Raw genomic sequence first — 17,957 nt, 5'->3', positions numbered from 1 at the left:
AATAGCTTTTTCCTGCAGATCTTGTTTTTTTCCCCAGCAAGGAACAAGATTGTACTGGCAGACTTTTTTAACACAGGACACCAGTCCATGTCCCTAAAGAGCAGCCCTGTGATAGGGAATGAGCTGAATTTGGTGGCTTCCATTCAGATCCTTCTGTGAAAGCTTCACAATTAACAGTATATAATGGAAAGGGAAATTTTCTTCCATTTTTTGTAAGAAAGGTTTATCTCTAACTTGGATTTGCTGAAAGATCCCTCACTCATTTAAAGAGGGTAACTTTCTCCTTGGAAACTTGCTGAGTATGGGGTGGATGAAAATCTGCCTGTGTGATGAATGGCATCATTCTCCTTCTCTCTGCAGGTTTATGATGGGCCCTCCATTCATTCTCGTCTTATTGCAACATACTGTGGTGCAGACTCTGCTTCTTTTGCATCCTCTGGCAGTTCGATGACAATCCAGTTCCAGTCAGATGTGTCTGTGACAGGAAAAGGCTTTCTTTTGGAGTGGTATGCAGTGGATGCTTCTGCTGTTACACACACCATTGCTAGAGGTGGGTTTTCAGTGGGTTGCACAGGTAAAAGTGATATAGCCAGTGATATACTGAGATTTACTTTAAAAACTCCAAACCAATTTCCCCACAAGAGAAAGCCCTAGCTATTAACAGAGGGAAAGTTTTCATTGACATTTTAATTAAGCATTTTAATAGCTTTTTAAAACAATTTTTAGGCACTTTCAGATATACTGTTTTACAGTGGTTTAAAACTAAGTATGTTGGTAGAGGGACATTTTTCTTTACACAGTTATTTCATGAAAGCTAAACATTTTATATGCTTTAATGAAAAAATATCCCTCTTGAAATACCTTTCTTAAGTCACTGGCCATTGTGATATGAAACCTTTCACTATAATGCATATCATATCCATAAATAAAGAGAATATGCTCAGTATGATCATGTACCTCTGACAAATAGCATGTGGAAGGAGAGGGAATATGCTTCTTATGATTTTCTCTGAGCTAGTTCAACAAGAGGAAGTTAAGACTAACTAGGACGTAATGCAGTGTCTTCTTTCTAAGTCTAAAGGTAGCACAGGAACATCCTTATAGGTCAGGGTTTTCAGATGTACTCCCAGTCAAAACTGAAGTTGAAGAAATGCATTCCTGTGACTGCACATATCATCACTGTGCCCCCATTGTGCTTAATTATAGGACAAATTATACGAGGGGAGTGTTCAGTTTAAAAAGTGGATGTTTTCATTTTTGTTTTTTGTATGTGACAGGTGCATGCGGAGGGACTGTAACAACTGAAGAAACACCTTCATTCCTCTTCTCACCGGGCTGGCCCATGAATTACAGAAATTTTGCTGACTGTGTGTGGCTTATCAGAGCTCCTGGATCTACTGTAGAGTTCAATATCCTGGCCCTAGACATAGAATCTCACAGCTCATGCAACTATGACAAACTTATTATCCAAGATGGTGAGAAGCCAATCTTGCCCTGCCCTAACAGTGTGCAGTAGATACCCCAAGTCCCAGTACCTGGAATTCTCATGTCCATTGAGCTTAAGCAATCTAGATAGCAATGGAAAAGTGCTCTAAATCAGTATTCTTCCTCTATACTGAGACATTCTGCTAGTTAAAATAAAACTAGCGAGGTCTGGCCAACTATTTGGTGGTCTATAAAAATATATCTCAATCTGAAATGGGTTAAAGACGTTGAAAAGCACCTGACTGCAGGTGTGAGCCACAGCAACCAATAGGCAGATGTGAGTTGATTTGGTTTTAACACTAGCATGTCTTCTTTTGATCTCAGGAGACACTAGTCTTTCTCCAGTGCTGGCTACTCTGTGTGGACGAGAACCTCCTGGGCCAGTAAGATCAACTGGAGAGGCAATGTTCATCCACTTCTTGTCAGATGCAAGTGTCACTGGAGCTGGGTTTAATGCCTCTTATCACAAAAGTAAGATTTGTTTCTCTTCTCCCTCAGATAAATGTCTGCCTTGCTGTTAACAATGGGGTAAGGAAAGAAAAGACTGGCATTTTTAACATCTGTCCACAGTCTATCAACTTAATCACACAGACCAACTATTCACATCTTATGAATATGCATTAATAAATGTCTGACTCTCCAAAGGTAAAATTTGCTATTTTCCCAGCAATATAATACAACAAAGCATGATTCAACCAGACCGGTCACTTTTCAGAAGTGAGAAAAGTGTATGCCTAAGTTTATAACAGTTCAGCTGAAAGGTGAAAGAATGCCCAACTAAGAGAGGGAAATAAAGGACTCAAAGCATAGACACAAACCAGAGAGACAGATGCAGAAAGCTGTGTAAGTTCCAGCAGGAATGTCAGCAATTTCCAGTGGCACTCCTTCTCCCACATGCACCCAGGGATGATAACAGATTCCTGAATGGGTTGAAGCACTAAGGAAGGTGTTATGATAACAGTGGGCAGCAGGGGAAGTTTTTCTGACTGGCAGCTTGAGTAGGTGACAGTGGTTTGGTCTGTGGCTAGAAGCAATATACTCAGTGTAACAATATGCTCATGCCATGGGAGGTCCTTGGCACAGCTGCCTGCTTACTCATCTGTTAAATCTGAGAACTGAGTCTCACTGTCAAGATGTTTGGTGTGTGTCATCTTTCAATCTACTAGCTTGTATTTGGGAGATCATTCATTGTGTGCATTGCTCTCTGCCCCTTAACTCTTCATACACTTGCTTCAACATTTGCTTTTACCTGTCATATCTCCCTTTTAGGAGACAGGGTTTTTCTCTAAATTAATATGTGAATAGTTGATGCTAATATCTTTTATTTTGCTTCAACTCCCTTTTCTCAGGTTGTGGAGGCTTTCTACACACAGGCGAGGGTGTGATAACATCCCCCAACTACCCTCAAGACTATGCTGCTAATCTGAATTGTTCCTGGCGTGTAGTGGTAACCTCTGGATTTATCATTGCTGTCCATTTTGAACAGCCTTTCCAGGTTAAGAGTGAAGATACTTCCTGCAGCCTTGGAGATTATGTAGAGGTGAGGTTATTGGCTAGGTCACCAAATTCTCAAAGCTATTAAAACTACTAAATCTCACAGATTCCAGTGTCACTAAGGCATCCCAGGTTGTCTGGGAGTGGAGATGATACCAAAGAGAAATATCACAGAGATTATTTCTCTCCCTCTCTCTCTCTCTCTTATATTTATTGCTGTGCATTAATTAATCACTAGATTATTGTTTTCCCACATGGCTGGAAGCATTAAGATGGTATTTGCTCAAATTTTACATTTCAGGGCTGTTTGCTTGAGTGACGTTAGCAATTTCTCTTCTTCTAGCTGAAGAATGGGTTAGATAGTGCTGCCCCACCTTTGGTGTCTGGAAGAGGGAATGGACGGTTTTGTGGAAGCAGCCCCATCTCTACCATGTACACCACAGACAATCAACTGTTTGTCCACTTCATTTCTGACAGCAGGAATGAGGGTCAAGGATTCAAACTGAAATACGAGGCTAAGAGTCTAGGTAAGTCTAGGAAATAAACTTAAATTCTGCAACAAAATAGATATAACTTTTAGTTTGTCCTTTTAAAGGAAGTTCTTGTTATAAGTCCCAACCCTGGTAAAATCTGATGTCTGCAAAAATGTCCCGTTTCTTTCTTTAGTGCATGACTTCTGATCCTACTCTCAAATGTCTCCTTTTTAAAGAGAGCCAGCCACAGGTCATGGAAACTGGAGATATTAAAGTTTAAAAAAAAAAAAAACTTAGGGGAAACCCTTTAGCAGGGAAATAGTATCTATAGTTAGGAAGAGATGTTCAAAATTCATACAGAAAAGGAAAAAAATCCTGGAAACAAGAACATTATTTTGAACATATAGTACCCAGTACAAGTGCTAAACAATGTCAGGAATGATTTAGGCTAGTGTGTCTAGAAAGGTTGTAACATTTCTCACAAGCTCTACTCTCACTTGAGAAAATAACATTCCTTGCTAGAGCTAATGTTTTTTGAAAGAATAAAAAAAATGGAGACTCAGGTCCCATGGGTAAATCAGGGATTTGGCATTTGCAGTTATTCCACTGTATTCATGACACATGCCACTTGGGACACCAGGAGACCTCCTGTTAAAGAGTGTAACTAAATACAACTAAGGCAACTTGTCAATCTACTAAAATTTTTAAGTGCTTGTTTTCTGCCTACTTTTCCCTGCTGCCACAAAGAATCATTCTTAGCATTATTGTAGGGGATTTGTAAAGGGAATGGGTGAAGCTATACAATAGTATTTCTACCATTTCAATTTATAAAACTTGATTAAACCCTGTGTTAAACCAGTATTGCTAGAACATAGTGGGGGGTTTTGACAGAAAGGTTCTGGTCAAAATAAAGATATTTTTGTAGGATAAAGGACCTGAACAAATGCTCATGTTTGCTTCTTCACACATTCATTATTGTCTCAAATGGACATTTCAGTTTTTGGAAAGCAGAAGTGGGGAACGATGCAACAGAAGCATTGATGGGTCTGACTTGTAGGCTTTCTAGCTCTTGGGAATTGGGATAGGAACCAGACAAGAAATATGTTTCCTGCTTGGTTTAGAAGCAATCCAAGGAAGAACTAATACCAGTTTAATTCAGGGTCCTGAACATCTGAAAATGAGAAGGGCTAGATAAGCAGGAGCCCAGGAACATAGGATTCTACTGCATTAAAATGTTTGCCCAAGTAAGTAGTAAAATGCACTTGTTTTTGATGTAACTATATGACACCAAAAGGAAATTGTGTTGGAATATAGTGATAACTCATATTTTTGATGCCTCACCCATTTCCTTAACATGTTATTTTTTGTTGGTGATCTTTTCTTTCCCAGCTTGTGGAGGGAATATTTATATCAATGATTTCAACCCCAGCGGATATACATCTTCCCCCAACTATCCAAGCAATTATCCCCCGCATGCTGACTGTGTCTGGACCATAACTGCTCCTAATGGACATGCAGTAGAGCTGCAATTTGAAGATCAGTTTTACATTGAACCTTCACCAAAGTATACATCCACATTATTCTGCCTGTGATTCTTCAGAGACTCCATTCTGATTCTTCTTTCCTTGTTACTTTCTCTAATCCCTCCCAGAGCGCACTTCCAGATTTACAATCAAAAGTGGTTAGGAAATTTTTGAGTGAGACCACTGAAGCTATCAGGCCACTGGTATAGATTCCTAGGACTTTGGAGTGCATGACAGAAATGAATATAACAGACAGAGGGAAGCACTGGTGGTAGAAAGGGGCTTTCTGTAAAATCTGTGCCCTCTAGCCCTTTCATATCCAGATTTTCAGTCATTTTGACTCTCAGGTGCTTTTAAATCCAATGGATTACCACCAGAACAATTCCTCTGCCTCCTCCATTGCCTGTCTTCTAATTTGCAATGGGTCTACGTGTTTTGCACCCCCTGCCTGAAGCATAAAACATGGCCTAGTTTCCAGCTGATGTAACTTCACTGATTTGGGGCTGGACCACTATATGGCAAAGGTGAGCCTCACCTGTGAGACCATGTCCAGAAAAAATGGGGCAGGATGGAGAATCTTGTGACACTGCATCATTCTGAAGGTGCAAATGCTGTTACTTAAGATATTTTGGGTTTTTATGCCCACCTAAGTAAGCCCCCAGATTTAGAATTTTTATTCTCTTCATCTGTTTTGTTTCTGTTCCTTTATTGAACAGCCATCAATGAGACTTAATAAGGTATATCTTCTGAACCCGAATGCTACCAAAAAAAATATGTTAAAGATGGTCACAAATATTCTATCAGTGCTGTTCATACCCCTCCCCAGGACTTGCTTCTGTCAGATCTGATCTGATCATAGACTGGGCTTGGGATGAATCTTTCTCAATGTTTCTAGCACTCCTTTTGATTCAATTATTACATAACTATCATTGATTATGAACTTGTTGATTCCGTCCTGGTCACACTGCATGGAAACTAATCTAATTCGCTACAGCTTCATGGCTTTCTGCACATACTGAAACCATTTCAAGCCATTACTGCTATATATTGAACAGAAAATTCTCTCCTCTCCTAGCTGCACTTCCAGTTACCTAGAGCTACGCAATGGCGCCGACTCCGCTGCCCCCATCATTGCCAAGCTGTGCGGAGGTTTGATGCCAGGCTCGCAGAGATCCTCAGGAGCCATCATGTACCTGAGGTTCAGGTCTGACAGCAGTGCCACGCACGTGGGATTCAATGCTAAATACTCCATCGGTAATGCTTGCATTTATCAATTTCTCTGATTTTAGAGAAGATTTTGGTCTCAAGTGTCAAGGTTTTATGCATATGAGGTGGACTAACAGATACATGCATCTTTCAGTTAGTGTTAGAGCTAAGGCGTCAGAATCGTCGTGTGGGTTAACGTCAGCATGTTCTGCACCTAGCAAGAGGTGAAAATTATGGAAATAGGAATAGGAAGGTGCTCATAGATCTGCAGCAATGGAAACAAAGACTGGATAACCTCTTGTCAAAGACAATTATCAAAGGGGCAGTAGAAAAAAAGGTTGATGTTGATAAAGTCATGTAACGTTAATCTGATTTTCAGCCTGCAAAATTAGTGTCATTTTCACGAGCAGGATTCTGATGGGGAATGCAAAGATCAGCTGAGAGTTGGCAGGAGAAGAACAAATGAGGAGCTTCTCTATGTAAATGTAAATCAATTTATAATAAGAATGCTGCTAGACAAACGGGGGCAGCACAATAGACTGAAAAAGGAACAAACAGTAAGAACCATTATTGGTCAGGTGGGAAAAAGAATACTTTAAAATTATTTGCTTTCAAGCTGCAAAAACAGGTTAGAAAGCACTGGCAAAGTTCTGAAATTAAATAAAAAATAGTCTTTGATCAGATTCAGAAATATGCTACTTTTTTGATTTTGATAATATTAATAATCTTCAAAGAATAGCAGCTATTATGTTAGTATCACTCATATAGGAAAGTCTAGGGCTGTTAATTTCTCAAAGGAAAAGTAGTGGACTATATTGCTTTACACAGAATTTTGCTGGTTGTGTTAGATTTCAAACACTTAAGCCAATATAGTGTGCTATTACATTTGTGAATGTGAAAACTGAAACAACTTGCAAGAAAACATTGTTAGTATATGAAGCCACAATTTATATTTACCCATAACAGATTTACAGTATCTCAGCTATATGCCAGTCATCCTGGAACAAAGCACTAGTCACTCAGAAGAGTAGAGAGTACCAACAGAACTGTTATTGCCACAAAAAGATTGTAACTAGCAGACACACAGAATACACTGTAAAATCCCATAAATTCCACCTGAGAATATTATTTGCTGTAAGCCTTACAATTGTGAACTTATGTTTGCAGGTACCACAGAGAAATGGGTTTTCAGAGAAAGAAAATTAAAAATAGCTGTTTCCCAGATTGTGCAGTGATCCCTTACCAAGGCATCACAAGGAGTGGAATGTGAACAGGAAGGGACTGCAGGAAAGAGGAGTCTGAACCATAGCTGTAGGCCCAAACCAGCAGTCAACTTTTCTCAGTCATAAAAAATTTAGATCCACATTTAGCAAACTAAATTTCTTTATAATTATTTGGTATAGTTTTCCAAGATTTTCTGGTAAATATGGACATGGGTAAAGATGAGATACAGACCTTGAACTCTGTGAGTTTTTCAAATTAATAAGAGATATGACAGAGAGGAAGGGATGCTTGAAATGGAAGGGGGTATGTGAAAAATAAAAACAACAAATGAGGACAGGTTCAATTAGGAGAATGAGGAAGATTTTTTAACTGGAAGGCAATTGCTGTTTTATTACCACAGTTAGAGAACAAGTCAGCTGTGCCTTAGCTTTAAGTCTTGTTTAGGAGAAAGGTCATCTCTCTGAGGTCCTTCAGTCAACCAAGCAATGTTCTTCCTTTTGCAGCTCCCTGTGGCGGGACAGTGATAGGACAAAGTGGCATCATTGAAAGCACGGGGTACCCTGATCTTCATTATCAAGACAACCTGCTGTGCGAATGGTTTCTGCAGGGTCCCAGGGGCCACTATCTTACCATCAGACTAGAAGGCCTAGATATCCAAAACTCCTCTGAGTGCACAAATGACTTTGTGGAGATCCGAGAATACAACGCTTCTGGTCTGAGAATTATTTCAGTGTTTGTCTTCCCTTCCCTAGTACTACTATGAAACCTCACCAGAGGTTCCTGAAAGCATTTCCCTTTGGGTACAAAGTGAGCCTTTTCAACATATACATTGTATTTGCTTCTGTCTGCCTTGCTTGCTAAAGCAAAGTAAGGCAAACAAAATCCTTCTATTTCCCAGCAATAACTTGATTTTACTAGTTTACTCCTGCCTGTCTGGTTAAATTGGAAAGTGATCCTTCAGTATAAACATAAATAATATATTGATATAAGATTTCTTTCTGTATTTGATTTTTGCAGGAAATTTGTTGGGCAGGTACTGTGGTAATACTCTCCCTGATGCTGTGGACACCTCTGACAGTTTTGCTTATGTCAAGTTTATCACTGATGGATCAGTCAACGCCCGAGGATTCAGACTGCACTTTGATTCCAGTACTGAAGGTTGGATTTGTAAGGTTGCAAGTTACTTTCAGGGAAGCAACATATACCACAGTCTGTAATTGCGGTAATACAGCATATATTGTAGATCACTTATTCTTGGAGTGGTGTGTATTTGCTCTTAAATTTAAACTCTGGGGTAATATGAATTAAAAATGAATAGGGCTCTCTGATCACTACTTAGCCAAGCTGAAACTTTGAGAGGCAAGCAGTCTCTAACTATAATGGATGTTGCCATCAGTGTGGGTCTCACACAATGAAGCACCCTCTTCCACAGCAATCAGTCCAGTGATGTCCTAACATACCCTCCCCACATCTCTGTTGGTAAGGAGGAAGGTAAAGAAATGCTGTGATTTTCTTTATGTTATTCTGTCCCTCTGGGGTGAGTGGTATTCTTAAATCTCCCTAAAACCAATAGTTTTTAACTGATGGGTTTTAAGCAGAATCACAGAACTGCAGAGCCATTGAGGCTGGAAGGGACCTCTGGAGATGAGGTAGTCCAACCCCCCTGCTCAAACAGTGTCAGGTAGAGGAAGTTGCCCAGGACTGTGGCCGGTCAGGTTTTGAATGTCTCCAGGGATAGAGATGCCAAAACCTCTCTGGACAATCTAGTCCAGTGTTCAACAGCCCTCACAGTGAAATGTGTTTTCATGTGTTCAGGTGGAATTCCATGTGTTTCAGTTTGTGCCCATTGCCTCTTGTCCTGAGCACAATGGCTTCAAAGAACTGCTCAGATCAGGACTAAGGACATAGACCTATTCCTGCCTCACACTTCTCTTTCACATTCTTTAGTGCCATGCAACAATTGTCCTGACAAAATATGGCTACTTTTAAAGAAATTCTTTGCAGTAACAGTCTTGAAAAATCTCCTTGACAACCCTTCTTAACTCCTTCCAGCTCATTTAAAAGTTCAGCCGAAAGCTTCCTTATTCTTCATGCTTGCTTCTGCAGTAAAATAACAGAGGGGAAAACAAACTCCAAAAGAATGTTATTCCACTCCCAGGACCCTGTTATGCAACCATAGAAGATAAACTGTATTAGCAACAATTTAATGCAGGTGGATACACAGATTAGACTGTTCTGCAGGAGCCTGTGAGGGTTGAGGAAAGGGACTAAATCTCCCACTGTACTCCATTAAACTATATTTTAAAAAGAAATCAAGTGTAGGCTGATAAATTTATACCATTAGTCTCAGAAGAAAAATGTACTCTGTACCCAAGATCTTTAGTGTTCTTTCCTCAGAGCACAATTTGATGTTCATAACAAAGATAGAAAAACACAAAATAACTGAAAAAGCATTGATTAAAATCCCTGAAAGCTTTTTCTCTACTTCTGTTAACCAGCAGAGGAAAAACACATCCTTCATCATTACCCACTCTAAGACCCTACTTGTTCTGTGTAGCTCTGCCCAGTCATCTGAAAGGCAGAAATGTCTCAGTCCTGCCACAGTGAGAGGCTTGTATCACTTGACATGAAAGCCTGTGGGTCACTCAGGCTTCTGAGGCCTCCCATGAGTCCTTCACAGAAGGAAATGTTAATAATTAGACTAAAAGGAGCCGCTATGGTCAATTAATATTCACCTACATTTATAGCTGAGTGATAAAGACTGGCAGGAACATAGCTGTTTAGACGTACGGACAGGATAGGCATATCAAATCAACCTCTCAGGATCTCTTTTTCTTTCATTATTAATGGGTTTTTTTGCTATAGCTCTATAAGCAATTCTTTAAGAAGTGTCCCAATATTTGGGTATTTCAGAATGTGGTGGGGATTTTACTGCCCCTGTTGGAACATTTACTTCACCCAACTATCCCAACCTATACCCACATAATCGAGTGTGTGAATGGAGGATCACAGTGGAAGAAGGCCGACGTGTGACTCTAACCTTTAATGATATGAAAACTGAAGAACACTGGAGGTGCTCATCAGATTATGTGGCTGTGAGTATTGGGTGTGAAGGCAGAAAAAGCTCTTCCTAATCCCTTTGTGGAACATTAATGGACATGATAGAGCTGAAATGTCATTTATAGGTCTACATCTGATTTTAAGACAAATCATAATTTAATCCGGGGAAAACAGGTAAGTGGGAGAAAGTGAGCTCTGTAGGGTGTCTAAACTCATCTGCTTGTTTTAGAATATGGGAATTTTGGAACTGTGGTCCAGCCAGAGGAGAGGACTTGAAATAATTGGAATTGGCTCTTTATCAATTATGGAAAAAAGCTCTGTGGTTTTTGAAAGCTTGCAATGTCTCTTCTCTGTGGATACAAAGTCCATTAGTCAGTTCCAGGTCTCTTTTGACTTTGGAGGTTGTTTCTGCTATTGTTACTTATTGTTGTCAATTAAAAAAAAAAAAAAGAAAGAAAGATAAAAAGCCAAAGATTGCAACAAATCACTACTAGTGTGTTGGACCTTGAATATTCTGAAAGAAAGATAGGGAAATCCCAGGAAACCCCACCTATTTATCACCCCCATCTTCAAAAAGGTAGAGTTTGGTTATTTTATCATGGTTATTTTAGATTTTTGGTTATTTAGTGCAAGAAAAATCAAACCTGGCACACAGAACTGGACCTGGTCAGATGTACAAATGCCTCAAAAATACGATTCCTCTATGAAATTGCAGGAATGGAAGATCTAGTTTAGTTTCCCATTTGTTCAGATTAGCAGTGCAAACACAGGAATTAGCTTTAGCATGATCAGAAACTAGCCCATGCACAAGTGTGAGGGGGTAAAGTGGTTCTCCCTTGTGATCTGTAGATGATCTTCCCCTTGTTTTCCTTCACAGATGCTTTAGACAGACCATGGGGAGCTGGCTTTTTATCGATTAATGAAGTAATGATCTCTTAAAGGAAGATCTGTCCTGCCAGCTTTTGTGCCTTCAGCACTATAACGTATTCCAAATCTCAGTGGGAAACATCATTTCTGCCTTGCTTGCACTGCTGACATAGTAGTAGAAAGAAGGAAATTAACTCCTAGGCTAAAGGCTGTATGAAAGAAACTGCAAAATACATCTGGATCATCAAAAAGTGAAATGTTTCAACTAATCAAAAATACCCACCAGCACTGAATATTTTGGAGGAGATTTTTGATAAAGCTGATGTTGGATTTAACAAGACTACAAAGATGTTCATTTGAAATGGAATGAATATGATCAGTAGCTGACATTATTAAGTGATTAAGTAAAGATATAGATAATGAGCTAAAATACAGTATTTTCCCCAATCAAACTGTTTCGATTTCTGTTTAAAAAAAAAAAAGAGAGCATATGTTTGTGTTTTGCCAAAATAAGCAAGGTTTTTTCGATGTTTTACTTCAGAGCCTCATCTACTCAAGGCAATGGAAGTTTGTTCCAAGGTTTTGAGTAGATTTGGGAACTAATCTGCTGTGAAGGACATCAATGAACCTTGTATTAAAGATGTGAAGCACTGTTAAATGATACAGGAGATGCTCATAAGACTGTATTTTGATCTCATAAGAGTTCATTTTGACCCAACAGGTTTACAATGGCCTCAGACAGAACTCTCCCCGGCTGGCCAAACTGTGTGGTGAGGTAAATCCAGGCACTGAGGTGAAATCCTCTGGAAACACAATGAAAGTCATTTTGGTGACAGATATGTCCCGTGCCACCAGAGGCTTCAGTGTCTCATACACGTCTAGTGAAGATGCAGGTAGTGTGTATTTTTGAATTAAGTGTTTGATCTTTGGTGAGTCATTTCATAGTTAAAGTACTGGCACATGTCTAAAACAAAAAACCTCTGATACCTTTCTTTTCTCTTTTACATCTCTTTGGTGGAAGTATATCACATATCTTTAATTAGTTGAAAGGATGTGAAAAAATGGTGAATCTCTGGGAGTTATGGACTTTATGTGCCAGTTATGTCAAACTTCAAATGAAAAGAACAACCTCGGTTATGGATCACAGTCCTTACTCTCACAACTGATTTATTGTTTTGTACTTAGTCTTGAGTAAGAGATGATCTGAAGTGGCCTTATTCCATGAAAAGATCCAAAAAGCATAGTGCCATAGACAACTTGAATAATTCAAGTGCTTCCTTATTACTCAGGGGGGCAATTGATTTATTGTAGCTTGAGAAAGAGTGCAGCTAGCCTACTTTTGCAAGCTCAACCTCCAGAGAGGAGGCAGCTGGCAGAGACTTACTACTACAGCCTTGAGTCTTTTGAACTTGATTTTTTAATTCCCCCCACAAGCATCCTACTATAGCATGAGTGTACTGCTCTTGAGGGTATGTTCCAGAAAAATCTCAAGTCTAGAATTAGGTAATGGGTGGGGCTGAGCAATACTGAACTGGAGCTGCAGTGGGATTTTATCAAAAAGTTAAATAATGTTTGTTGTATTGGTGGTGCTGCTGAAATATTTTGTTTGATACTGTGAACGATTTTTTATTTGCTTTACACATGTGTTTTTAAAGACTTGCCAATAAATTCCAGGACACTAGGCAAGAATTCTCTTGTACACAGCAGTAAATTATAAAAAAGGTAGAAAATGGAAAAAGCCTTGATCTAATCAGTGCATATGCTTGCTGACATGCGCACGTCAGAATAAACAGGGGCAAGATTTCTCTTCATACAAAAATTATTACTATTTTTTTAAAATTGTATTTTGTTTCTTCAGTTTGTGGTGGAACCCTGATGGGATATGCAAGTGGAAACTTCTCTTCTCCTGGTTATGATGGTGTCAAAAATTACACAAGTAACTTGAACTGTGAATGGACCATTGAAAACCCCTCCCACTATAATTCATCCATATATATCTCTTTCGAGGATTTCCACTTGGAACATCACCAGGACTGCCAATATGACTACCTAGAGTTACAAATAGGTTTGTATATTCAGCAGGAGAATGGATTAAGCCTATCAAGATTCTAGGTGTGCAACCATGTTTGTGTGAAATCTTGTTCATATGTATTTGCAGAGAACGATTGTTGTAGGATCTGTACATCTGAGAGAGTGTTCACATGCATGCCTTACATGTTGCCTCCTAGACCAGGAGTGGGATTTCACTGCCAGAGCAATGGATGCATGGATTTGGTCACCCTTTCTTTCAGAGGAGAAAATGGAAAACTAGATAGGTATCTTTGGAGGATAAATTGTTTTGGTGGTTGCAATACACACCTGACTCTCTCTTTACAAGGGACAATACAAATTTCACTTCATCTCCCTTGAAAGATGGTAGTCAGGAGAAGCTGGAGTCATCAAAACAATTTATTTGGTCCACAGCCCATTCTTTCCCTGCTCCTGAAATATCTCCAGGGACAGCAGGAGTGGAGCAAAGAATGCTTTAATTATTCATAGCCTCTGGGCTGCATACCCACTTTGTACCCCACTTTTGTACTCTATAAGATGATTCTTCAAAAACAAATCCATATGTCCTGTGAGACTGCATCACAAAATACAGACTAAAGCATTTAAAAGGAAAACAATCACAGGATTAATGGACCAGTAATATCTCTGCATGTTTGAGTATCTTTAGCTATCCATAAGAACAAGGAACTGGAAATGTCATATGAAAGTCACTCAGCTAATGCCAAGTGTAGTATGAAAGCTCCAGCTGTCTTTTTCACTGAGAGGCTGTATCTGTGAGTCCCAGAGAGAGCAGGTTCTAATTTACTAGGAGATTGTTTCTGAAAGGGGCAGGGGGGGGAAAGTTGAGAGCAGGAATCTCTTACATCCTTATTTGCATTAATTTGAAAGAGAGCTCTTGGTTGTATAGCATCAGCTTGTCCTGTGTAGAGCCAAAGCATGCATAGCTGCATAGCCTAACAATTCCCTCCCACGTATGCACTGAAGCTGGGAACTAATAGAAAGAGAACTCAGAGAAAGAAATAATAAAATATATCTGGTCCATTACTCATCAGTTCCCACTGCTCTCACTTACTGTGAACCTCAGGCCTCCAGGCAATACAAGAAAAGGAGAGAGGTAAAAATGTAGTTGTCTTTTGCCCTACACAGTTTTGTCATCTAAATAGTAATGTTCATTTTGGCCATACTAATGGATCTTCAGTTGCACAACCAGTCTCATGTCAAATGAATGTCAGCTGTGTATGCTGACAAGTAACATTTAATGAGCACTGAGATGTAGATAGAGCAGAATATCACTAAAGTCAGACAGGCGCTGTTTGAGACTCTCAACACAGCAGATGTGAACTTGGGGAAGGGTCCAATTCAACAGTAAGTCACCTGAGAGGCCCCAAATGAAACAGAGATTTGTAAAATTCTCTTGAGTTACTCATACAACACACTTAATGGTACTGAATGAAAAAAAAGCAGAATTGACTTTGATAAATATTTAATCTAAAAAGATAAAGTAAATATTTCAAATTTGTTAGGGTAAGGCTTTATATTAAGTTACGAAATTATCAGGCATGTGCATGTAGTCTGTACATGGTAGTACAGCTGAGCATATTGCGACAGTGAAATACACTCCTAACTTCTGGCTTTTGTGGAAGACTCTTTGTCTTTCATACCATTCCCTTCAGTTTGAAGCAAATCTTACAGCACAGTCTTTCTGTTTACGTTTTCTATTTATCAACAGTCTAGATCTCTGGCCAGTTGGCCATTCATGAAAGCAGTGATTGGTGTCAATTTTCACACTGTAGAGATGGAGTAACCTGGGTCACATCTGTCACATGGTCAATCACCTCATAAGAAGTGCAAAAAAGAAAAAGTAGACTTCACATTTTAATGCTCAAAATTATTACTATTAAAAAATAATAATAACCATAATTTATCATGAATGTCTTCTGCTTGTGCAGCTCAACATAATTTTTAGTGTATGTTAACAAGACAGGTTTTAGCATTTGTCTGTGTAATTTACATTAATAGAATTTTATTATATGCCACCTTTTATCCCTGTGCTTCAGGGCATTTCAAATAGTGGCTGTGTCATTGTATATGACAGAAAGATGAAGTTACTCAGTCACCTTAGTTGGAATAACTGTGAAAGGGCTTTGAAGAGCACCCAAAGTTTCTCCCTCTTGCTCTACTGCCTTCTTTGCAGGAGCAGCCTGCCACTCTGCATGGAGTTAGTTGTTTTTGAATGGAGACTTTTAAGATCAGTAGCCTGCTGGTTATTAGAGAAGCAAACTTAGGAATGGCATTGCCTGGATGTCATGAGGAATGCTATTACACTTACTTTCCTTCTCCTGAGAACATAGCAGTGATAAACAGAAACTGATACTTCTACCAATGTGGTGGATAAGAGCTTACACCAAAATGAGCAAACATTCGGTGTCACAGAAGTGCAGTGGCCTGTGTTGTGCCTTCCTTTTAGGTTTCAATGATTTGAGCAAATGCTGGCATTTTTTTGCCATACAGAGAAGAGTATATTGAGCTCTCTAGGACAGAGAGATATTAATACAGCAGTGACAACTTGTTCATGGATGAAGCACATCCCTATGTGGTAGAAAACTCAAAATCCCAGTTGACTTTGGGCCATCTCTTCCCACTGTTCTGCCCCAAAATGTCTGCAGTTTTGGGGCACTTTCTGGTTTTCGGGTCTGATGGGTCATACAAAATGAAAGTGTGCAGGATGTCAGGGAGGGGAGAGAAGAAGCCCAAGATATTAAAAGGACCATTAATACAGATTTGGAGAGAACTTCCTCATTGTCAAGATTTAGATCCCAGCAGTGAACTGCAGCACTCTACCTATACCCATTACAAATAAGCAGTTATTAAGTGTGATATGTACTTTTCTCTGTTTTCTTCTCAAAACAAAATTAAATGTATGTTTGACCTATGTATTCTTTTATGTTACTGTAGCGCTTTTAGGATAGAAAAAGTGTATTTTTTTTCTTTCTTTACTCAGGGGATGCTGATGGAGAGCTAATAGCCAGACTTTGTGGTCAGGCTGTACCATCTGTGCCACTAGTCATAGCTGCCCCCCAGATATGGGTGCACTTTGTAAGTGATGAAAACACAGAAGATAAAGGATTTTTGGCCCATTACACATTTGAAGGTAAATGGCTTGGTAGACTGTTGCCCTTGCTGACTGAGGCAATTCTGGGGACATTTGGTGATACTGAGAAGACACACTATGGGATCAACTCTCAAAGAGGTCCTCAAAAGTTACACAGTGCCTGCTACTATTTATATCCAGCTAAAGCAAACATATGCTAGCAATTGAACTTTCAGATTTATTTTCTCCTCACTGTTCCCATTCTCCAAACCACATTTGAATTTTTGCAATGCAGTGCAACATTCAGAACAGCTGGTTGCTCTTGGGAATAGGGATGTAACAGGTAACACTAGCCAAGTTTGACTTACTTCAAATAGGCCTCCAGAGTGCTAGTGTGGCTGAAATACATTCTGCTGCTTGAACCTTTGCACTCATTTTGAAATCCACTTAAAGACGTATCAGTGCAAATTATACCACTTTGCCATTTACATGCCAGCACAACTATTCTTCCTGTCACAGCTGAATTTAGCCTTGGTGCTTATCTAGACACATCAGCAAGTTTTTGACTTGATTGTGTTGGTCCAAGAATGGCACTGGTTTGCTTAGGAGTCTGAGGTAAATAAATGGAAGATAAGGTGGAATGGGAGCTGTAAGTGTCAGCTGGCAAAGGTTTTGCAGAGCTATGTTAAGTATCAGAATAAATGCAGACTTTCAAGGTCATTGTGTCTGTTTACTCACTATTCAATGAAAAAGATTTTAAAACTTGGATTTTCCCAGATAAATTGTTCCTCCTTACCTATATCAGTCCAACTTAAATATATCTTAGTACTATTACAAGCTGAATAATCTTCCACCATTTGATTATAGTGTTCAGTTCCTAAAATGTAGTGAAATGTTACTTTTTTTCTTCAGCCTGTGGTGGTATACAGTCAGGTGAAAGGGGAGTTATCTCAAGTCCTAACTACCCAGAGCCTTACAGCAATCTGAATCACTGCTCCTGGTTGTTGGAAGCCCCTGAAGGTGAAACCATCACTGTGAGTAACACAATGTCATGATTGTGTGCACAGCTGGCAGTGTGAGAAGCACCCTCTTAGTCTTGAGGAACAGGTTTGAGACAATTTGGAAAATTAGAAATGCGGAGGAATGAAATATCTCCCCATCAGCCTTACCTAAGAAAGAGGGGGAAAAGAAGATAACACAACCAAACTAGGCTGTGCTTTTTGAAAAGCAGAAGGATCCTAGTCTAACTTGACCTCAAAACATAGCCCTGACTTTTCCTTTAAACAATGGCTTTCTATGTTTAGGAAACTAAAATAACTCATGTTATTAGATGTGCGTGGATATTCTCACTATCATGACAATAAACATGAGGTTGAAGTTTTTCATCTCTGCAGAAAAGTTACACGCCACTAGAAAGTTACTTTTGTGTTTTAATGGTTAGTCTGAAAGATAATATGGTTGCTGGTACAAATTACATCAGTGAGA

The 17,957-nt window shown here is 39.3% G+C and overlaps 1 protein-coding gene across 1 annotated transcript in view; it reads left to right on the top strand.

The window, feature by feature from the left end:
- The window catches only part of CUBN (cubilin), a 148,444-nt gene that overhangs the window by 94,170 nt on the left and 36,317 nt on the right, over nt 1-17,957 (top strand). The window contains exons 39-52 of the mRNA XM_074865188.1: nt 361-550; nt 1,278-1,475; nt 1,810-1,956; nt 2,835-3,025; nt 3,323-3,506; nt 4,842-5,016; nt 6,051-6,229; nt 7,909-8,118; nt 8,423-8,563; nt 10,319-10,500; nt 12,054-12,225; nt 13,191-13,397; nt 16,383-16,532; nt 17,385-17,506. Coding sequence (XP_074721289.1) covers nt 361-550; nt 1,278-1,475; nt 1,810-1,956; nt 2,835-3,025; nt 3,323-3,506; nt 4,842-5,016; nt 6,051-6,229; nt 7,909-8,118; nt 8,423-8,563; nt 10,319-10,500; nt 12,054-12,225; nt 13,191-13,397; nt 16,383-16,532; nt 17,385-17,506 — 2,448 coding nt within the window. The remainder of the gene's footprint in view (nt 1-360; nt 551-1,277; nt 1,476-1,809; nt 1,957-2,834; nt 3,026-3,322; nt 3,507-4,841; nt 5,017-6,050; nt 6,230-7,908; nt 8,119-8,422; nt 8,564-10,318; nt 10,501-12,053; nt 12,226-13,190; nt 13,398-16,382; nt 16,533-17,384; nt 17,507-17,957) is intronic.

Source organism: Strix uralensis, chromosome 1 (assembly GCF_047716275.1).
Source record: "Strix uralensis isolate ZFMK-TIS-50842 chromosome 1, bStrUra1, whole genome shotgun sequence".
In the NCBI taxonomy this organism is placed as follows: domain Eukaryota; kingdom Metazoa; phylum Chordata; class Aves; order Strigiformes; family Strigidae; genus Strix; species Strix uralensis.
The sequence above is the reverse complement of the archived record's forward strand: the minus strand, read 5'-3'. Positions and strand labels throughout refer to the sequence as shown.